Below are 24,124 nucleotides of genomic sequence, written 5' to 3'. Positions count from 1 at the left end.
CTTCCAATGTTGAGGCAACAGTTTGGAGAAGGCCCTTTCCTGTTTCAGCATAACAATGCCCCCTTGCACAAAACGAGGTCCATATACAAAGGGTTTGTCGAGATCCGTGTGGAAGAACTTGACTGGTCTATACAGAGCCCTGACCTCAACCCCATCAAAGACCTTTGGGATGAATTGGAACGCCGACTGCAAGCCAGGCCTAATTGCCCAACATCAGTGCCGAAACTCACTAATGCTCTTGTGGCTGAATGGGAGCAAGTCCCCGCAGCAATGTTCCAACAACTAGTGGAAAGCCTTCCCAGAAGAGTGGAGGCTGTTACAGCAACAAAGGGGGACCAACTCCTTATTAATGCCCATGATTTTGGAATGAGATGCTTGACAGGCACGTGTCCACATACTTTTGGTCATGTAGTAACTATAGAGATTTACATGACACTACATTCCACGGCAGCCATGTTAGCTCCGCATGTGCAATATTGACCAATAGCAGTCCACTGAATTTTCTACATTTTAAACAATGCAATGTACAAGAGTCCAAATTCTCGTCATGAATGGACAAATAGAATGCTCAAAGGCGCTAACATGGCGTCCATTCTAAAAGTTGGCCCAGCTCTCTGGTTAGTTCTATTCACCACTCCATTACACTTTGGGTGTTTAAATCCCACAACTTTTCAACACATGAATCATCATTAGTCATGTCCGGAACACATGAAGACGATAAATATAATATGATTGCTCATACAGTTAATTACATACATTATTATTTCCCCTGACATGGAGACATTTCTAATCAAATGTTGCTTTCTTCCTCTTCACGGGAGGTTATTAATAACTGAGCCCCTGCAAGTCCCTGGATGTGCCTACACTACCTTGAAACTATTAATTAAGTCAGACGTCGACGATTATTCCTGATTTTTCCTCCCGTTGGCGAGACTTTGATCACAGCAGGTGCAAAGTCAAGTGCAAATAACACTTTTGATATTTTTGTGGCTTCATTAATGTCTTTATTTCATGTATTTATTTAATGTGTACCGTTTGAAATAGCAAGCGGGGGTCTGAAAAGGGCACATAGCTGGTGTGGAACAGTGTTAGAGACCTGAGTCTCAAGTGACTCATATGACAGGTTGGTTGGTGGGTCTGAGTGAGTCACGACTGACAGTCTATACTCACACACACACACGCACACACTTTGGTACTACTTTGATAACTGACTGACCGTCTATACTCCTACACTTTGCATAACACACACACACCACACACCACACACACGCACGCACGCACGCACGCACACCACACACCACACATGCACACACACCACACGCGCTCGCACACGCACACAGGCACACACACACACAAACTGCACACGCACACGCACACACACACACACACACACACACACACACACACACACACACACACACACACACACACACACACACACACACACACACACACACACTTTGGTACTACTTTGATAACTGGTTCACCACTTCTAGGGGGGATGCAATGTGTTAGTTTGAAGCAGCAGGCCTATAGTACGTAAACCATACCATAACAACACTGCCTGAGGCCAGAGTCAGCCGTGTGGGTTATGAAATGTGTCGCTTTGAGGTAACCCAGTTTGGAAAGTTTGGATCGTAGGATTTGAAAATGAAAACGCCTCTAAATGGCTGTTTGAAGTACGAAGGTCAGTCACAGTGAGGCTTTTATCTATTGTATGCTTTTGTCAAGTGTTCTATGCCTCCTCTGAATTGGGTGCTATGGACGAGTCTTTCATAACTTTCATAACTAACAATTCAACGTCTATTCCACGTTGGTAGAACAACGTTGATTCGACCAGTGTGTGCCCAGAGGGAAGTGTATTCAGGATATCACATGTAGGCTACCTTCATTACAGAACATACAGTTATGACGTCATTAATCATTCTCGGCTTAGACCAACTGCTGTGTCACCGGTGGTGTCACCGTGCGTCCCTTAAGCAAGGGCTTAATGAGATATCCTTCTATGAGGTGTCCTCCTCCCCTTGGCTCTAATCACGGCACCTGGCTCTGTACAAAACTCCCCGGACCTCAGAATGCTATTCTGGACCACTGCTATCATCCCTTCCTCTACAGCTACTGTATCTGCTAACACAGACAGATGAGTGTCAGGGACGGACGTGGAGAGAGGGAGAGACAGAAAGATAGAGAGGCAGAGCGAGAGAGAGAGAGAGAGAGAGAGAGGATGGGGAGAGAGGGAGAGAGAGGGGAAGAGCGAGACTGAGAAAGAGCGACAGATATACACAGAGATAGAGAGAGAACGACAGAGCGTGACAGAGAGAGTGTATTGTTGGCGGCACTCATTTAACATCAGGCATGTTAATGGCCTACCCCAAAACACCCATATAGGACAACAGTGAGGGCCTGGAAAATGTTGGTCTGTCAGTACAAGGTCGTGACTCCAGCTAAAGAGTCTCCTGCTTATTAACTCTTAGCCAATCACTGGGCCCACAGGGAGAGGAGTCCAGGGAAAGGACTGGGAGAGGTAGCTGATGGAGACCTGATGATAGCTGCTATTAAGTAATCGGACCCTAGATGTGAATGTATTCTCGCTCTGCAAGACATAGATGCCAACTTGACAAGTTTGATTGTGTGTGTGTGTGTGAGGAGAAAGAGAGAGAGAGATAGAGAGAGAGAGAGAGAGAGAGAGAGAGACTTTCCGTGGTGAAGATAGATAGAGAGAGAGAGAGAGAGAGAGAGAGAGAGAGAGAGAGAGAGAGAGAGAGAGAGAGAGAGAGAGAGAGAGAGAGAGAGAGAGAGACTTTCCGTGGTGAAGATAGATAGAGAGAGAGGGAGGGGTGGCCGTATCGTTTTAGCCCCTCCTGCGGCTTCCAGGCTAGCCAGCCCCTCATTCCAGGCTGTTAACTGAAGATAATAAACCCACGTTGCTTTAGTTTGAGATGTACATCCGAGGTGGGTAAGTTCTTTATTCTTTACTATCCAGACCAGCATACCTGCAGAGGTGATCTGTAGGTCACAGAATGGGAGCTGAACTAGATATCAAGCTCTTGGCCTGTCTTGTTGCCCACTCATCACCTATGGCTTTAAGCCATACATAGACTGTAGGCCTGGCCTGCACACACCTGGGAAATATTTATGTGTAATATCTTGGCAACTTCGGAATATTTTCCGATAACAATGTCTGGGCAACCTTTGGTGAAAAACGTCAGTGACAGTATATTAGCTTACACAGGACTCCCTCTGGCATGACAATCATGTACCTGTGAAATATATCTGATCATTTCTGACAGTATATTGTCTTACATGGAATGTGACAATTCCTCACTCATCATCCCTTCAAAACAGCAGCCAAGATCCATTCTGGTAGCACCATCAATAAGCATAGCACCAGCTACCACAGTGACAGGAGAGTAGGAGGGAGGGAGGGAGGGAGGGAGGGAGGGAGGGAGGGACCAGCTACCATAATGACAGGAGAGTAGGAGGGAGGGGGGAGAGAGGGAGAAGGGGGAGGGGGAGGGAGTGAAGCACCAGCTACCATAGTGACAGGAGATAAGGAGGGAGGGAGGGAGGGAGGGAGGGAGGGAGGGAGGGAGGGAGGGAGGGAGGGAGGGAGGGAGGGAGGGAGGGAGGAGGGAGGGAGGGAGGGAGGGAGGGAGGGAGGGAAGCACCAGTTTGAAGGAGGGAGACCAGCTACCATAGTGACAGGAGATAAGGAGGGAGGGAGGGAGGGAGGGAGGGAGGGAGGGAGGGAGGGAGGGAGGGAGGGAGGGAGGGAGGGAGGGAGGGAGGGAGGGAGGGAGGGAGGAGGGAGGGAGGGAGGCACCAGTTACCATAGTCTCAGAGTAGATCAGCACTAGTCTGAGACTTGGCTGCGGTTGCCATTTTTCTTTGGACTTTGACAAGTTTGCATGTCTTCATCCACAAAGCGCTCTGATTTCCTCAAAAGTCCGTGCAGTGTAATGAATGAGGGATCATCACACTACCTTTGGGCCTGCATGGCTTTGATATCCAACTGGGTTCAAATAGTATTTGTTTTCTTTTAAATACTTTCAGCGTTTAATTGTGATGGCCTGGAGTGTGAGAGGAACAGAGTTTGTACTGTTGGGACTATTTAATTTGTTCCATTGCGCCAGGCATGCTCGATGAAGGAGCAGCTAAATTATTTGAAAGAAAGCAAATACTATTTAAACCCAGGTCTTGATATCCAGTGCTAGATGGTGACTATATCAGGGCAAATCCAACGCGTTCTGTCCACTGGCTTTCACTGAGCTGGCTTTCTTTCCTGTTGAAGTTCCATGGCAGCTGTTAGCGAGATCGCTTCATTCTTCTCATTGTTTACGTTCATTTGTGCTAATGGCTATTTGGCTATTTATGTGGCCTGAAAATGATCCCAATGGCTTCTGGGAAGGAGACAAATGGGACCACATGGCTTGGCTGTCAGAATCACATCTGCGTGTGTCTATGTGTCTGTGTGTGTGTGTGTGTGTGTGTGTGTGTGTGTGTGTGTGTGTGTGTGTGTGTGTCTGTCTGTCTGTCTGTCTGTCTGTCTGTCTGTCTGTCTGTCTGTCTGTCTGTCTGTCTGTCTGTCTGTCTGTCTGTCTGTGTGTGTGTGTGTGTGTGTTATGCAAGGTTTTTCCTAAACTGTTTTTCTCATCCCATCTGTTCCTCTGTCTTAACTAGAAAGCTTAATCGATCTACATTTCCCCTGTACATTTCTCCTGTATTTCTCCTGTACTGTACTGGCTTACACTATGTGAAACATTTACAATTATAACATAATATTTCAATAGCTTTGGCTTTCACACAGACAACCACATCAATCCACTCTTACTGGTGAGAGAGAGAGAGAGAGAGAGTACATGAGAAGGCCACTGTGACTGACCCAAAGCTTTGACTATGTACAGACTCAGTGAGCATAGCCTTGCTATTGAGAAAGGCCGCCGTAGGCAGACCTGGCTCTCAAGAGAAGACAGGCTATGTGAACACTGCCCACAAAATGAGGTGGAAACTGAGCTGCACTTCCTAACCTCCTGACAAATGTATGACCATATTAGAGACACATATTTTCCCCAGATTACACAGACCCACAAAGAATTCGAAAACGTACCCAATGTGTGCCATCACAGCAGCAATATTTGTGACCTGTTGCCACAAGAAAAGGGCAACCAGTGAAGAACAAACACCATTGTAAATAAAACCCATATTTATGTTTACTTATTTTTTGTACTTTAACTATTTGCACATAATATGACATTTGAAATGTCTTTATTCTTTTGGAACTTTTGTGAGTGTAATGTGTACTGTCAATTTGTATTGTTAATTTCACTTTTGTTTATTATCTACTTCACTTGTTTTGGAAATGGAAACATGTGTTTCCCATGCTAATAAAGCCCTTATATTGAAATAGAGTAGACTTTTTTTTTACCTTACAGCAAGGCAGGGGTAGTTTTGTCTGTCTGTTTTGCCAACTCCTGTGGTCATAGTGTGTTGGCAAGACAATACAAAGAAATCTGGTACCAGGCTACCTCACAGGAGAAGGAATCTAATACAGTTGGAGTCAAATCCATCTTACAAATATGAGTCATGAATTGAACTGCACTCCTGTGGAGAACGGCCATGTCTAATCCATCTGACAGAGATGGAAGGTGAGAGCTTATCTTACAACGTAACTTAACTCAAGTAGGCTCAACACTCCCTGTCAGGGTGGATACGAATGAGATGTGAAAAAATAGTCCTACAGGGTAGAGTGAGAGATCTAGAGATGTTTAGGCTATGCCTCATGTTCTCTCTCTCTGTATCCCATTATCTCTCACTCTCTCGCTCTCGCTCTCTCTCTCTCTCTCTCTCTCTCCTTACCCCACTCTCTTGCTACTTTCCTGTCTTACACTCTCTCTTTTACCTCTCTCTTTTCTTCTCTCTCAATACTCACATTTTTCCTCCTTCTCTCTTTCCCTTCTCTCTCCATTATCTCATCTTTCCTCTCTCCTCTCTCTCTCTCTCTCTCTCTCTCTCGTTACCCCACTCTCTTATCCTGTCTGTCCCTTGCCTCAAACTGAATTCTTCCACTGATCTATGTTCCTTCAGTCTGAGACTGCCATCGTTGAAGTCATTTGTGGTGACGTCAAAATGAGGGGTGTTGTACAAAGACAATGACACATTTTCAAACGCCTCTGTACCCACATGTGTTCTGGCTCTGCTCTGGCCCAACCCATTGGTTTCTGGGACCAATCAGACGGTCTAGAATGGATTTCCATTCTATAAATTGTCTGGGAGGTATTCAGATCCAGACTCATTGCGGAGAAGAAACTAACATCAGTGGGTGTGGCGTTTGGCCGGAGCAAAAATTCTGGGTAGACAGGCAAGCATTTTCCCTCTCTCTCTTCACTTCATCCTCTCCATAGTCTACTTTTTCTTCCCTCTCTCCTTTCTCTCTCTTCCTCTGCTCTGAACTGATATACACAGACTGCCATGGCAAAGGGATCCTACTCATCAGTGCCCAGGGCACTATTACTTTCAAGGAGGGCATCTCGTCTTTAACAAAGAGAGAGCAGAGAGGTTTGCAGGCAGGCAGGCCAAGGAGAGAGGCTGGAGAGGCCTTACCTCGCACCTCCTGTTGTGAGTGGCCATAGTTTTCCATGTGTGGACAGCAAGGGTGGTAGGGGTCAGGGTTGGGGGGGGGTGGAGCAGGTGGAGGGGAAACTGCATTCCGATTGGCTGATGAGGCACACTTTGCCAGGGTGTGACAGGGTGTGATTGGCAGTCGCTGGCTGATGGCGCTGACAGATGGTTAAATGCTACGCTTGCTTTGGATAGAGGGACGAGGGAGGGAGAGAGAGAAGGAGAGTGAAGGAAAGAGAGGGAGAAAGAGGGATGAGGGAGAGAAGGAGAGAGACAGAGGGGGAGATACAAATGCGTCACCCTTTACTCCAAAAAAAGCTCCTGTGTTGCTGTCTGCAGAGAGGGAAGACTCCTGAGTGGCAAGGAGCTGCACTTCATCCTTCAAATTGTCCAAAATGTCAGTGGGAACATCGGTTTTCACTGTTGTTTTGACTGTGGAATTTCATCAGGGAAAAAAGATGGCTTTTTAATCTGTCACAGGAATAGCTCAGCCAATGAAAATGGAGAATTGATTCTCCACAAGGGGACACTAGTAAAGCTATAAATATATTTTACAACACAGCAGGAAAATTGCTTGTCAGACTCAGCTGTTATAGCAATTCTCCCTTTATATTATAGCCAAAACAATTCACTGTCTGCCAAAGAAACTAGTGATTCTCCTGGTGTAGATCTGAAAGCACTGGAGAGGTATGAGCAAATACCTAAATCGGAACTATCCTATCAGAAGCCAAGTTGGATCTACAATTATATTGCTTATACCTGTCCAATTCTTTCTGATCTACACAATTCTTTCCGATCTAGTGCTAAATCCAGGAGGTAGGGGTTAGGTTTCGTTTTGGGGCAGGGTTGTAGTGTCGTCGACCTGATAGTGGAGCGAAGAATTGACCTATTGACCTGGAAGTGATCCCTAAGGCCACCCACTATAAGTAACGTCTGTTAGTTAGTTTTAGACATTCTCGGTCTCTCGTCTCCCATCTACAGTTCCTAGGGGCCTCCTGTGTCAATCTGTAGACGGTCCAACCACCTTAGACACACACATGCAGAGCTCTATGCACACCTCACAATGCAAACCGCAGAGGAGCATTCGATACAGTGGACAAGTACTGACGAACAGTTTCAAAAACATTAGCTGTATTATGAGCTAGCTTCGTGCTCAGAAACACCAGCTGAAGAAATGACTCTCTACTCAGAGACATTATCTAGCTACTGAAAAACATTAGCCGTAGGAATGTGTTATATTCATGTATTACATTTTTAAGTGTTGGTCCATTGAGAATCAATCAATTAGTCGTTTTTCTGAAATATGTTTTGGTTGATATTTTGTCTCGTTGAATTCAGAATATTTTTCTCTTAAATTGCAGTTAAAGTGAGCTTACTACTTACTACTGTATGGTTACTGTCACGTCCTGGCCAGTATAAGGGTTAATTGTCATTTTAGTTTGGTCAGGACGTGGCAGAGGGTATTTGTTTTATGTGGTTCAGGGTGGTGTGTTAGTTAGGAGGGCGTTTGATTTATTATTTCCGGGTTTTGAGTTATGGTCTATGTTTATGTATTTCTATGTGTAGTCTAGTGAGTGTGTTTCTATGTTGAGTTAATTGGGGTGGACTTCCAATTGAAGGCAGCTGTGTGGTGTTGCCTTTGATTGGAAGTCCTATATTAGTTGGGTGTGTTTGTCTGTGTATTTGTGGGAGATTGTTCTGTGTTTAGCCTTGTGCCTGGCCAGACTGGCTGTTGAGTGTTCGTTCTCTTGGTTGTTATTTTTGTACGTTCATTCTGAGTTAATAAACGTCAAGATGAGCTTACACATACCTGCTGCGTTTTGGTCCTCCATTACCAACGACAATCGTGACAGTTACAATGATTGATAGTTATAATGAAGGCAATGATGGGTATAGATTAAGGTAAATCCATTGTTTATAACCTTAACTTCCTGTTTAAATAAATGTTTTACTTAATTATTGCAACAGGTGTCACTGTATTTCCATAGTACTCTAGGGAACAATTCCACACTTCCACTGGTAGTCAGTGTCAAACACTAATTTAGGTATTTCCACTGTGTGTTTTAGCAGGAAGGCACACGCGCACGCACACACACACGCACACGCACACCGAACAGCAGGAATGAACACACACACACACGTATGATCATTTTAGCAGGAATGCTCTTAGTGCTGAAACACAGTTATGGTCCAGCTGTCTTCGACCAGAAGATTCCATTTGACCTGCGTGTTTCTCTGTGACCCTGATATCCTATGTTACACCTTCCTAATAGCTGGTGGCTGAAATAAGAGCTACGGTGTGTGTGTGTGTGTGTGTGTGTGTGAGAGAGAGAGAGAGGATTTGTGAGAGTATGTGTGTTTGCTACCATGTGACTCAACATTTATTTGACAGCAGGGGACAGAGGGGACGTGATGCTTTTAGTGTGTGTTACCCTAAAGTAAATGTTTTTATTTTACTTAATAAAAACCCCACATTTAACCTGCAACATACATTTCCACCTTTTAAAAACGTCAGGTGGAATGTGCCAATCACGGCCATTATACTTGGACCACACACACACACACACACACACACTACACACACACACACACACACACACACACGCTACCACAGCTACCACCCATCAGCCTCATGGAGCACCAGTCCTCCAGGCTCCTCAGGATCCTGCCCATGTGTCCGTGGCCAGGATTCCTCACCCGTTCCTGGGCAGCTATAAATCAGAGGCTCCCTCAGCTGTGCCATATACCATGTATTTGATCCCCTGGAGCTGCAAACTCAGGCTCAATCTAGCTGACCCAGACCCCCCGGACTCGTCCATACATACTTTACCCCTAGCCCAGGCCTTACCCCAAACCTCCCCCCCCCCCCACCCTAACAAACATTTAGACCACATGATGAGTAATCTAGCTGACCCATCCATCCATAGTTCACCCTCCCTCACCTCAGTGAACATGACAACCCCGTGATGAGTAAGCAGTCGAGTGTTATGTGATGGATCTGTTGAAAACTTTCATTAGGGTTGTGGGAATGTGATTGACTGGTTGTTCCGTATTGGGAAAAGTCAAGGGGCATGGTTAGGGTTGATGGACTTGACAACCTGATCCATGTCTCTTCGTGAGATTGGGGGGTTTGGGTGGGTGCGTCACAGGAGGTTGTCGGCACCATAATTGGGGAGGACAGGCTCGTGGTAATGGCTGGAGCGGAATAGGTGGATTGGTATGAAATACATGGTTTCCAGGATGCCATTTCATTCGCTAATTTCCAGACATTATTATTAGCTGTCCTCCCCTCAGCAGCCTCCACTGGTGTGCGTTTGGGTGAGACAAAGACAGCGTAGCGGCATACACCTGTGTTAGAGAGACGGTCATCATCCTAAATGCATTATTCTTTATTCTATTAACTATCAACAGGCAGGTGATTTCATTTACATGTTAGTCATTTAGCAGACACTTTTATCCAGAGTTACTTACAGTAGTGAGTGCATACATTTTCATACTGGTCCCCTGTGGGAATCAAACCCACAACCCTGACGTCGCAAGCACCATGCTCTACCAGCTGAGCCACAAGGGACCATTTTATGATGTACTCTTTGCTTTATCTTGCATTCTAATACTACTTATGGCTGCAGTTTTTAATAATATAATAACTATCCAAAGCAACTTAAAGTTATGCGCGCATACATTACGTATGGGGCCCCAGCCGGAAACAAACCCGTGACCCTTGTGTTGCAAGCACCATAAGCTACCAACTGAGCCACATTGGACCACATTTCTATCAATAATCAAACTCTCATAGCTGTGAGGACAGACATGACAGAGACATGATAGACATTTTAATTTTTTTTTTTTAAATGCACCTTTATTTAACCAGGTAGGCTAGTTGAGAACAAGTTTTCATTTACAACTGCGACCTGGCCAAGATAAAGCAAAGCAGTTCGACACATACAACAACACAGAGTTACACGTGGAATAAACAAACATATAGTCAATAATACAGTAGAAAAAGTCTATATACAGTGTGTGCAAATGAGGTAAGATAAGGGAGGTAAGGCAATAAATAGGCCATGGTGGCGAAGTAATTACAATATATCAATTAAACACTGGAGTGATAGATGTGCAGAAGATGAATGTGCAAGTAGAGATACTGGGGTGCAAAGGAGCAAGATAAATACATAATAAATAAATGACAGAGACATGACAGACAGACATGACACAGTTTAGATCAGAGATCTCAAACCCTGTTCCTGGCGAGCTACCGTCCTGTAGGTTTTCGCTCGAACCCTGTTCCTGGCGAGCTACCGTCCTGTAGGTTTTCGCTCGAACCCTGTTCCTGGCGAGCTACCGTCCTGTAGGTTTTCGCTCGAACCCTGTTCCTGGCGAGCTACCGTCCTGTAGGTTTTCGCTCGAACCCTGTTCCTGGCGAGCTACCGTCCTGTAGGTTTTCGCTCGAACCCTGTTCCTGGCGAGCTACCGTCCTGTAGGTTTTCGCTCGGACCCTGTTCCTGGCGAGCTACCGTCCTGTAGGTTTTCGCTCGAACCCTGTTCCTGGCGAGCTACCTTCCTGTAGGTTTTCGCTCGAAACCTGTTCCTGGCGAGCTACCGTCCTGTAGGTTTTCGCTCGAACCCTGTTCCTGGCGAGCTACCGTCCTGTAGGTTTTCGCTCTAACCCTGTTCCTGGCGAGCTACCTTCCTGTAGGTTTTCACTCAAACCCTAATATAGCACACCTGATTCTAATAATTAGTTGGTTGATAAACTTAACTAGGTTGGTTACAACTGGGTTTGGAGTGAAAACCTGCAGGAGGGTAACTCTCTGGGAAAAGGCTTGGAGACCTCAGGTTTAGATTCATCAGAAAGAGAATGGTGCCCTCATATGGTTAAATCCTATCTCCACAGGGACTCCTGGAGCCACAGAGCAAAGCATTTAGTGCCATCTAGTGGGATTAAATTAGACTAGGTTAATTAAAGATTGTATTCATACAGAGGCGATGGTTTGGTGGGGTTGCTTTGATTAAGGGGCTTAATTGATAATCTGTCAATTTCATTTATTTTAAAGTGAACAGGTTTGTAGGTCATATGCATTAATTCTGCTTGTCAATTTTGCTTGTCACTTTTTTATATTAATGATGATTATTGTGATATTAATGTTGTACTTTTTTAGGCAAACGTTCGTCCTCTGCAGGCACATTTCTTGGTAACTCAATATAAAAGTTTTATATTGCGCAATCAAATTGATGCTCCGTGAATTATATTTACGGTCAGCGAGATGGGGAGTTTACCTGTAGGCCACAGGCGTCACCTTATATGCTGCTGTCCTGAGAGAAACTCGGTGGAAAGAACCGTGTTGCACGGTGCACTGTATTTAGGGCCTAACATTTTGGCCCAGTCATGTCCTGTTCCGGACTTTTAAAATAAGTTGGAGATAGGCTCACTAAAAGCAGTTTGTTCTCTCTCTCCACCGGATGGACCGCCCCGAGCTAAACTGCAACAGATGGAGGGGATGTAAATCTGTTGCATTGGCACCTCACAGAGAATAGGATGCCTGGGAGTTTAGGTTAAATGCTCGTCTTTATGAGAGCTGGAAACCAATGCGCAAAAGTGGTGAGATGTCACCAAATTAACTATCCGCATGTTAATAAAGTAGGCCTAGAGTTTATTGATTCGAAGTATGGCCCAATCACCATTTTTATTAATGCATAATAAGGACATATTAACAGGATATTAGACCTAGTCGCCTTCACCAATTTTCTGGCAAGTTAGCAATGTCGTCCGAAGTGGGTAGTGTTTCAAATATCGATCGAATTTAATTTATATCTTTATGTTGAGTTTTGAGAATTACAGTGTTGACAAACATGAGGCAGAATGATGTTATCTGGGGACTAAAAGGCAGAATACAAATTGTACATTTTTTCTTCAAATAGATGAAAAAGTTGTAGAAAAGTTAATTGATTTAAATAGCCTATATTGTCCGCATTTGCTAACGTTATATTATAAGTCTGTGTCGTAGGCTTCTTATTAATTATGTTTAGTCTTCTTCTTTGTTATAATAGCATAGGCTATGCATTTTACACAACCGACAATATCAAACATTATCCAAACATGCTATGAAACTTTACAACTTAATTAAAGTTAATGTAGGCCTATTCATTTACTTTCATTAATTTGCTTGTGGACATTTATCTAATTCTGATAAGCCTAGGAAAATTGATTAAAAAAAATATCTTCATAAAACACATTTGAAGATGCAATAATATTCCTTCGTTGTCAAATTAAAATACACAATCTATACGAAGTTGTGAACATTCTTTTTTGGGTGCAAACTGATAGATGAAGTAGGCCTATGTAGTTGTTTCAAAAGCATTACTACATTGTCAGTAAACATACAGTTTTAACACCTAATAATTCATAAAGCCGCTCGAAATATTTTCTTAATGAAAATGGGTTCTTTGTAAAAAAATAAAAAAATAACAATAATAGGTAGAAGAATAAAAATAAACAATTTATTCAAGCAAATTATCAGCATACCTGCAGCTGTTTTTAATATGTGGGCAAAGAAAACGTTATGGGAAAAAAAATCTCTCATTATGGTCATTGGCGTCTGTTGCTATATCCATTTAGGATGGGCTTTGTGTTGTTAAACCTGTTGCTAAATGTTTCCTATTATAAATGTACCATAGGGTAAAATATTAATATAATACTCAATATAATTGTCTGTGTGTGTGTGTGTGTGTGTGTGTGTGTGTGTGTTCGTGTGTGTGTGTGTGTGTGTGTGTGTGTGTGTGTGTGTGTGTGTGTGTGTGTGTGTGTGTGTGTGTGCCTACCAAGGTGGATAGATGTGGATAACATTTTATTTAAGCCATGTTACGGTCAGTATGAGAAAGCCGGGTTGAACATATCACCTAATAATTGTTTTCATATACGTTATAAAGGTAATGCACTTTATAAATACCATCTTTAACCTACCCGATATTCCAGCTTCTATCTAAAATATCTATGTTATGATTTAGAAGACATTTTTGTTTTATGTATTTAGATGTCTGATCATTGAAATTATATTAACTTGCAACAGCCAAGTAATTTAAATATAATTTATTTTAAACCTATAAAATATACATATTTTCTAAATACTGTATTTTTTTGTCATAGTGGAATCCTAGTAGAGTTGACCCACAAAATGGCCCCCATCTCTCCCAATACATCTGGTGGTAAATAATAAACCAGGTGGGCTGGGGGACCATCTCAGGGAAGGGCCGAGGGTAGTGGTATAGTGGTAAACTTAGCGTTAACAACATTGGACTTACATAGGGGCAGGGACACTCTCATACAGGGACTCACAGGGCAGTGTGTTAGACTATAGCGTCAGTGCACTCTCAAGGGCAGGGGTGTAGTGGTGGAGTTAAAGTTAACTACATAGGAAAGGGTTGGGGTGGTGGAGTTGGTGTACACAGCCGCAGTGCTAGTAGAGAGACGGGCAGTAAGCAAGTCTCATGCCTCTTCAGCCACTAGACATAGGTCATAACGTAACTACAGTAGCTGCTAGTGGGGTGTAACATAGAGAGGACTCCTACAGTGCAACCGCTGCTCCAGGTTGGTGTGACTTTTCTGTTCCTCTGGGAGTGTTTCTAAGACTGGAGATGCTCTGTTGAGTATAGGAGTATAGAAGTATAGGGTCAAGGCTGTGTTGTGCAGATTGATAGCTCTCTGTAGTCTCGCTGTGTTGTACAGATTGATAGCTCTCTGTAGTCTCGCTGTGTTGTGCAGATTGATAGCTCTCTGTAGTCTCGCTGTGTTGTGCAGATTGATAGCTCTCTGTAGTCTCGCTGTGTTGTGCAGATTGATAGCTCTCTGTAGTCTCGCTGTGTTGTACAGATTGATAGCTCTCTTTAGTCTCGCTGTGTTGTGCAGATTGATAGCTCTCTGTAGTCTCGCTGTGTTGTGCAGATTGATAGCTCTCTGTAGGCTCGCTGTGTTGTGCAGATTGATAGCTCTCTGTAGGCTCGCTGTGTTGTACAGATTGATAGCTCTCTGTAGGCTCACTGTGTTGTACAGATTGATAGCTCTCTGTGTTGTGCAGGGGTATGTAGTGGTGGGTTGTAGCCTACGGCCACCTATAGAGCCATTGGCATTGGCTAATGGGGATCTTAATTCATCAAATCCAAAAGTCAAATTGATATCTCTCTGTAGGCTTGCTGTGTTTGGGCAGTGGTTCTACATCTGTATTGTGTTTCTACGTCTGTATTGTGGTTCGACATCTGCATTGTGTTTCTACGTCTGCATTGTGGTTCTACATCTGTATTGTGTGTTCTACGTCTGTATTGTGGTTCTACATCTGCATTGTGGTTCTACATCTGTATTGTGTGTTCTACGTCTGTATTGTGGTTCTACATCTGCATTGTGTTTCTACATCTGCATTGCTTGCTGTTTGGTGTTTTAGGCTGGGTTTCTGTATAGCACTTTGTGACATCGGCTGATGTAAAAAGGGCTTTATAAATACATTTGATTTGATTTGGTTGGGGAAAGCATGTGCCGTCTTGTTCCGCACACTTTTCACTTTTGAACTGTGCTCCCTAAATTGCTTCACTCACTCGGCACCTTAGGGTCCAGTTAAGTAGTATATTTCCTCTCATAAAGCTAGCGGGACTTGGCCTATTTGGTGTGTAGAACTTTATGATGATGTCTTCAGAAGTGTTCTAAGTTGTAAGTGTGTGGAAGGAACTATGGATCTCTACTTGAATGGGACTGGTTGAGTAACCCTGCTTATATCCGAACAATATGGACTTATATCCAAACAATATGGACTTATATCCAAACAATATGGACTTATATCCAAACAATATGGACTTATATCCAAACAATATGGACTTATGTCCGAACAATATGGACTTATGTCCGAACAATATGGACTTATATCCGAACGATATGGACTTATATCCGAACGATATGGACTTATATCCGAACAATATGGACTTATATCTGAACAATATGGACTTATATCTGAATATTGGACTTGTTTGATGACTTACTGGTAGACACTGGGGGTTTTGGGATTTGTTGGAAAGTGGGAGTGATTTTGAGTTTGTTTCAGATATTATTTCAGATATTTATTTTGCTAGTTTTACTTTTGTCCACAAATAATTTGTTCAAGTGATTTAGTTCAGATTTATTTATCAAATTATGTAATTGGTGTCCTTTTTAATTATTCAATGAATCAACATGAAGGTTTATCCCTGGCATTTTTATTGCACTACTAATATAAGATAATTATTGTATTTGTTTGGACACACGATTAATTCATATCATATCTCCTTCTCCCTACGTCTGTTCAATGTACTATTTCAGTTTTTACATATTCATTCAAGTTCAAGTGTGTGTTAATATTTTCAGCAGGAACACTTGGCTTACAGACAAATCTTTCAGCGTGAGACTAAAATATAGTGTCAATGATATATTGAGCTAATTAATATATACTGTTTCTATTCATTTAAAATATGTATGTGCTATATCGATACTATGTCCCTAGAAATGCAATCCCCAACATGCAGGCTACATATAGTACGTCTGTGTAATGCGCCATACATGCACACACTCCATACATATAGCCATACACATATACTGTATTTACTAGCAATGTATCATATATGCATGCAGTGTACGTTACAGAGTCCATTATGGAGACATGCTACACAGCTAAGCTACTCTGTCCTCATTTGTTGTGGAGTCAACACTCATTGGGCTTTGAGACAGTCACATAACAGAAACGGGTGATAATGGTTAGTACAGTCATCTATCAGTCTGCAGAGGAGAGGGGGACTGTGTGTTTGAATGTTGGTGAGAAGTCTGATCATGACAAATTGGTTATACACACAGAGGAGAGGGAACCAGCTGCTCCAAATAGTGTCTTGTGTTGCATGGGAGGAAAGAGGGAACAAGGGAGAGAGAGAAGGAAAGTCTGGAGCGGAGATAGAGGGACTTGCTTTTGCTGGGTTATGTTTGTTTTTGTTCATTTAGAATGATTCATTAAGATTTTGTTCATTTAGAATGATTCATTAAGATTTTGTTCATTTAGAATGATTCATTAAGATTTTGTTCATTTAGAATGATTCATTAAGAATTTGTTTGACTTTGTGAGTAGCATTTTTGTATACAGTATATTTTACACAACAATATTCCATTTTGCTAGGAACACATTTGCTTGAAGCATTGTTTGGACAAATAATTAGTGTTTCATAATAAATAAATACATTCAAATAATTAGTGTTTCATAATACATAAACTGTTCTTTGTGTAAATGTAAGTTATTGAATTAAGTAGAACCCAATAATCAAACAATAATAATCAATCAATTAGCTTTTTCCCAAAACATATACTATTATAATTATACTTATAACATACACTGTGTAGAAAACATTAAGAACATGTTCCTAATATTGAGTTGCACCCCATTTATTTTGCGCTCAGAACAGCCTCAATTTGTCCGGGCATGGACTCTACAAGGTGTCAAAAGCGTTCCACAGGGAACATGGAAAAAGCAGGTGTTCCTAGTGTTTTCAAACACACAGTGTATACAGTAAGTATAAGTTAAATACATATAACTTAAGTATATGTTAACAAATGTTGACATATACTTAAACAAAATATATAATTTAAAAAAAATACTTTTATATAAACTTTATAAAATGTATAATATTTGTGTCCTAGTAGCAGCACAAATACAAATATGTCTATCGTTCATTTATTTCAATTACTGCACATTTCTATTAGTAAAATTGTAAACGGAAAATTAGCTAATAAATTATTATTAGCTTAATTGTTTTCTGTTAGTAAAAGTTAGACTGCAATATGGTCTCTCTCAGCATGTTGAGAGAAACAACCCAATTCAAATGAATATACAAAATAGTGACTATATTTTAGTTTTTGAACGCATACACTTTAGGGCAATTTGACATCATTAACATTATTAGTATCCTGTTTCTTTAAATGACTGCTTATATGAACTACATTTCCAACGTTTAACATATTATCACATATTACCATATACGTACAGATGTAGGATATTAATTTGATCACTCTTTTGTTGATGAGAATTTTCATGCACCTCAGGAAATGCAGATGAGCTTCATGACTGATATGAATTCACTGAAAACCCACACTAACACATGGTGGGTTACACTAACAGTATTGCAGTTTTCATGTAGCCTAATTTTGGCCAGCTAATAGCCTAACCAATAATCAAGCAACATTATGGACTAAAATTATTTTGCTTTGACAATACTGGTGAAATGAAGATCCAACACCTGTATGCAGCATAACAATGCCAGTGAGCTCTCCGCCCTTCCCTGTTTATAATAACTACTACTAATTAATGATGAAGCATGTGGCCATACCCACAGTACAACACCGTCCCGTCCACATTGTTACACCATTAAAAACAGGAGCATGAAATAATTTCACACGTTAAAACTAGTCTGATTCGGTTGAATTATATGTATAGGATTGGATATTGCTAAGATTATTTTGGATGATTAATAATTTGTATTTGTGATGTATTTCTGTATTATATTTATTCACAATGTTGTCTCTGATATAGTGATTTATAAGATCCTAATTCTATTTTAGTTGGTGTACAACTAGACATACCGGTATGTACCTGTTGAAAATAATAGCTCACTCCCTACGTCGTTATTGTGTTTCTAAAACTGAACACCCCCAAATATACACTCAAGGTTGAGCTTGTTGAACCGTGGCGACATAAGCTAAGGCAGCAATGACGTCACCCTGTGTGTGCGAGTCTTTTTCTGGCGTATAGGAGACTGGGTCCAGCATTTATGACATGGTAAGAGATTCCCAGCAGACAGCAGACACACAATAGGACCTCAGACAAGCATTTGGGCCTAATAGCCTAGTCAGTTACAAGGTCATTAGCAAAACAACAGGGGACTCAGCGTTTTTTTAAAAGCAACAGTTTATTCCTCTGTAATAAAAAAAACATGTTTAACTCAATTATAATGCAATTACTTAGGTACTATTTAATACAACGTTGTTGCTTTAGTTAATACACAGGTATAAGTGCAACTTACCATATGTAGTCATCTTCAGCTGAGGATCGCTCCAAGAGAAATTCACAGTGTGACATTCATATTGTCATCAGTCAGTGTAATATACACTGTATCCATCTCTGATTGGTGTAAAGGCCTCCAATCCTTTAGAGCACATCTAATGATCTATTATCCGATCACGCTCCAATACCCCTAACACCTGGTTTGAATTTATTAATGATTGTATGACAGGCAGACACACACACACACATTCTTCAGGGGGCATCTAATGATGGCTTATCATATCACGCTCCAATATCCCACCACCTGATTTTAATGAATAAATTACTGTCCGGGACGACTTCACACCTGGGTTGCGTCTTAAATGACACCCTATTCCTTATGTGTAGGCCGTCATTGTAAATAACAATTTGTTCTTAAAATAAAATAAATGTAGAAAACTACTTCTGAAGAAGGCCCATAGTAAAAAGTAGTAGTATATAGAAAATAAAGTGCCATTTGAGACTCATCCATGGATCTATACCTCTACTACTAAATCTGTTTCGTATTACAAGATCTGAACAGGTCTGTGGCCTGGCTAGCAGCATTCAGCGAGCCACACCTCGGTTCAAATAGTACTTTCTGTATTTAAAATACTTTAGCCGTTTGATTGAGCTTTGCCCTGAATGCCAGGTGGGCAGTGTTTGAACTTTTGGGACTATTCCATTGGTCCCATTATGCCAGCTCAATCAAGAGCAGCTAAAGGATTTGAATGAACCAAATACTATTTGGACCCAGGTCTGCTCTACTCAGAGCCAACTGCCTCAGTAAGAGCCAAGGCCATATTTGTCTATTAAGGGCTGTGTGTCAGAACAGATGAGAGACTAGTATTTTTAGCAGCGAGTCATTGGCTGTGGCAGAGTTTATATGATCCATCAGCGTGCTTGTACTGATAAGAGTGTGTACAACATGCAGCACAGGGGGCTGACCGCCCTGTCAAGTGTCCAAGAGATCTAGTTCAACACTTACTTACGTAGCTTTTAAATAAAGTACATATTGGTATTGGTGCTCAAAGCATCTTGTGGAAAGACAACAATATGCTGCAAAGTATTTAAATTATTCAATCTTTTTGCTTCCTTGCTTCCTTTATAAACCCGTATTTATAAATCACCTCTCATATTGTCCTATACTCTAGCACAAGTCACCCTGCTTATCCACCTATACCGTGACAATCACAGTTTTTATCCGTTTACTGGGTGACATGACATAAACAGCTTCATCTGATCTGGGCAGCTAGGCCTATAGTCTGGTCTGTTCTGACTGAGACAGAGGGTATCATTGTGACATTACTGCCACTTTAATCTCAGCTAACAGAAGGACGACGAGGGGCAACCGGGGCAGTTGTTGTTTGTGTGGTTTTACAGCTTGCAGGTCGTAAAGCAGGACTTTTAAAGATGGCTACGTATACTACAACAGAGTTAGCGTGTGGTGTTGCCAGGATGGAAAGACAGACAGGCAATTAAAAGGGCAGCTGCTGTGGGGTCCTAAAGTCTTAGCGTCACCGTAGGCAACAAGCCTCAGTACAAGCTAGTATGTAATTTAACATGAAGCTCTGGTGCCATGGTGCAAACAAAGTATGATGATGTTATACAGTAACATGTGACCGTAAGACCAAAGTCATAGTGATATGATATACACAGTAATACTGTATGAGGATGTCAGTATGAGGTCATCTTGTTACCGTTAAGTCATAGCGGTTAATTGTCCAAGTTTGAATTAGGTCACAGAGGGACATGTGTACTATCAGAAGTGTGTAATGCAGTATGCTAATATCAAGATGTCTCTAAAAAATGCAAGTCGCAGGTGCACTTTAACTGTGTATGATGTTAGACTATTACTATGGAAAAATATTATTTGAATAATCTATGGAATAATGATGGCATATAATCGTTCAAATGTGATCGGTTGTTAAAATGGTGAAATCTCAATAACAAAATCAACTCCGTGGTCTATAATATAAGTGATGTCTAATTTAGCGACAGCACTGACGTGTTGACTTTCTGATGTGGAAACATACGTCTTCGTAAGATCATATGACAACTCTACAAGCCGGTAGCACCACAAACCAAGAGGTGCTAATCCTCGCAACGATTCAGTTGCTTCTCCATGTTCCGAACAAAACCACAACGATCTAAATATCTATATTAATCTCTTGTCCATATTTCAGAATTGGAACCCAGCAGACACTAACCCTGTGAAGAAGCTGTGATGTTACGTTTCACAAACAAAATGTCCCTTATGCGGGGCTATAGACCTTCGTGTATGTGAGAAAACAACATAGCTGCCGTGTCCATCAATGTCTAAAACAACTTTCTCTTGGGACCTTGCCCACCCCTAATTCAATTGGTCTCTCGCCTTCTAGTTCTAGAGTGTTGGATCGGGGGTGATGGTTGGTCGGGTTGGGCTGTGTCAAGTCATGGGGTTCTACAGATGATTTGATTGATAGTGCAAGACACTCAATTTAGCCAGCATGTGAGCACATTCATCAGAACACGAAAGGACAGGGCCCAGTCAAAGTGCCTTCGGGAAGGGTCTGGGGTGGGTATGTGGGTATGTGGATAAGGGTTAATGTCTACAGCTGGTTGCAAAACGTTGTTGTCTCGTTTAACCATGCGTGGTGCGAAACAAGCTGTTACTGCTACTGGTTCCTCTATAATGCAACAGTCTATGATCCTGATACGAATTGTAGTTCCTCCACAGAAGCTAAATGTTAAGGCTACATAATGTATTTATTTATTCATTTTAAACCTCTGATTAAAAGCTGTGTTTTATAGTTGTTTACATTTTCTCATCCATATTTTTCTGTTTGTTTATAGCACCAACGTGTCAGACGGCAATTATAACAAGCCCCAGCCAGTGGGTGGTGGCCAGGGCCACCTGAGTGGTGGGGGTGGGACCCACCAGAACACACAGCTCCTCTTGACACCCGCCAGCATCCAGCTAGCCCAGCTCCAGGCCCAGCTCACCTTCCACCGCCTTAAACTGGCCCAGAGTGCTGTGGGGGGCAACGCAAACTCTGCAAACGCAGCCAGCATCCTCAATCAGGTCTGTTACAGAATTTATTGGTTTGCTTGTATTCTTTTGGGTACTTTGGAATGCAAGCTTTTATTTTGACATACTTACAGTGTCATACAGTTTCCTCAATCAGATCTGTAACAGGGTTGGTTGGTTTTCTTGTATTTACATATCTGGGAATTTTATTCTGAAATGCAAACATTTATTTTCACACACTTTTCAAATAACTCTCGGCTGTTTTCGAGACTAATGTTTTTTCATCTATCTTCTCCCTCAATCAGGTCCTCGCCAATGTGGCCATGTCCCAGCCCCTCTTCAACCAGCTCCGCGCCTCGGCCATGGTCAATAATACCCAAGCAGTTGGTGGTGGTTTCCACTCCAGTGCCCTAGCCTTCCAACTGCCTCCACTACCGCCACCACCGCCGCCACCGCCACCGCCCCCCAACTCTGCCCTGGGGACTTTGGTAGGGGCCGGATTCAACCAGAATCATGGTAATGTGAGGCTGAACCATTACGGAGGTGGGGGTGTTTCTGGGAACCAACCGCAGCAGCAACAGGCCAACCAGCATGGTGGATCAGACTACGGCAAGAAAACTGGCTCAACATACCCTTCAGATACGGATAGGCATCTCCAGTATGGCTTCATAGGGGGGACGTCGGTGGCGTTGAGTGAAGCCGGAGAGGGACAAGGACAGTACGTGCCGATCATGACTCAGGCAAAGAGTACAAACCAAGGCTTTCAGATTGACTTCTATGGACAAAACGGTCAGAGTCAACAACAACAGGCTGGGTTCGGTGTTGGGAATCAAAACGATCAGAACAAGAACGCTTTTAATGAACAGCAGTGGAAAAGCCCAGCTAACATGAGCCACACGGGAAAAGGGTTGGACATGGTTTCCAATACTGCCACAGTATGGATGGGGACTGGGCAGCCATTCCGTTCCAGAGAGGAACTGTACAATCCAGAGGAACCAACCTCTGACCCCAAGTTGTATTCCGGCGGTGGGGGAGTTACTTCCTCGTTCGGAGCAGGCATGGGTGGCACCAAGGGGTTTGTGGGATACCACAAGCAGCCCCTGCAGGGGGGAGAGGAGATCCTGTCTACAGGTGGTTCCGTACAACTCCAACCTCACCAGCTGAATGACTTCCACGCTGTGACGCCACCCCACCTTCCCCACCAGTGCACCATCTGTGAGAAGAAGGTCTATAACCTCAAGGTGGGTGGAGCTCACTGGACGGGGATTATATAATTTCCTGTGGGCAGTATGTCACTTCCTGTGGAGAAACATGTAACTTCCTGTAAAGTCTAGACTAGAGAAATACTTACATTGAACAAGCTTGGTTAGAATGTATTGCTCTTTGAAACTGAGATGCAGGCATAGACGATGCTGGATAACATTTGGTTTTATTCTAGTGAACATATATCATCAATACGTTTCAATTTTAATTTACTGTAGTGTGCGAACCATAGAGATCCTATTAAATTACTAGAGGGGCTATGTCATAAACCCTCAAAGTTCCAGAATGAAGTGAAAATTGCAGCCATATTGGTCAGGGAGAAATCCAAACCAGTCTGATTGGAATGAATGGCAGTAGAGGCATAATCCTGATTTTAATTATGTACAGGATGGCAGGCGGATGGCAGGCGGACTCAGGGACAGGCAGAGTTCAGTAATCCAGAGGTGGAGCAACAGTTCAGGACGGCAGGCAGACACAGGGTCCGGGACAGGCAGAGAGGTCAGGCAGGCGGGTACAGGGTCAGGACAAGCAGAGATCAAAAACCAGGAGGACGAGGAAAGAGAGGCTGGGAAATGATAGGATCTGACAGGGAAATGCTGGTTAGCTTGAACAAACAAGACGAACTGGCAACAAACAGACAGAGAACATAGATATAAATACACAGGACATAATTGGGAAGAGGGGCGACACCTGGAGGGGGGTGGAGACAAGCACGAGGACAGGTGAAACAGATCAGGGCGTGACAGTACCCCCCCACCTCTAGGGATGCCACCTGGAGTTCGACCTGGGCGGGTGCCGGCGGTGAAAGTCGGTGATGAGGGCCGGGTCCAAGATGTCTTTAGCGGGAACCCAGCACCTCTCCCCCGGGCCATAACCCTCCCAGTCAACCAGGTACTGGAAACCCCTGCCCCGTGGTCGAATCCACAGGAGGCGTCTCACTGTGTACGCTGGCTGGCCATCAATGACACGGGGGGGGGGGCAAGAAACAGAAGACAATGGGCAGTCAGACATGTTTTTGACTCTAGACACCGAAAAGGTAGGAAAAATACGGAGGGTACAGGGCAACAGAAGACAAACAGCAGAGGGGCTAGTGATCTTGGAGCGGGGGGGACAGGTCGTGGCTTCCGGGGGTGTAGCCATGGCCCTAAAGCGACGTGCC

The 24,124-nt window shown here is 42.9% G+C and overlaps 1 protein-coding gene across 2 annotated transcripts in view; it reads left to right on the top strand.

Annotated features, from left to right (window-relative positions):
- The window catches only part of rbm20 (RNA binding motif protein 20), a 74,757-nt gene that overhangs the window by 24,541 nt on the left and 26,092 nt on the right, over positions 1 to 24,124 (top strand). The window contains exons 1-3 of one of the 2 annotated variants that reach the window (XM_045707940.1): positions 14,013 to 14,203; positions 21,528 to 21,756; positions 22,008 to 22,943. In XM_045707940.1, coding sequence (XP_045563896.1) covers positions 22,026 to 22,943 — 918 coding nt within the window. In that variant the 5' untranslated portion in view covers positions 14,013 to 14,203; positions 21,528 to 21,756; positions 22,008 to 22,025. Of the gene's footprint in view, positions 1 to 14,012; positions 14,204 to 21,527; positions 21,757 to 22,007; positions 22,944 to 24,124 lie in introns of those variants that run through there. The other variant, XM_045707939.1, reaches the window with a different exon arrangement.

This window comes from Salmo salar, chromosome ssa02 (assembly GCF_905237065.1).
Source record: "Salmo salar chromosome ssa02, Ssal_v3.1, whole genome shotgun sequence".
Taxonomy (NCBI): domain Eukaryota; kingdom Metazoa; phylum Chordata; class Actinopteri; order Salmoniformes; family Salmonidae; genus Salmo; species Salmo salar.
Note: the sequence above shows the minus strand (reverse complement) of the source record. Positions and strands in the feature narration are given on the sequence as shown.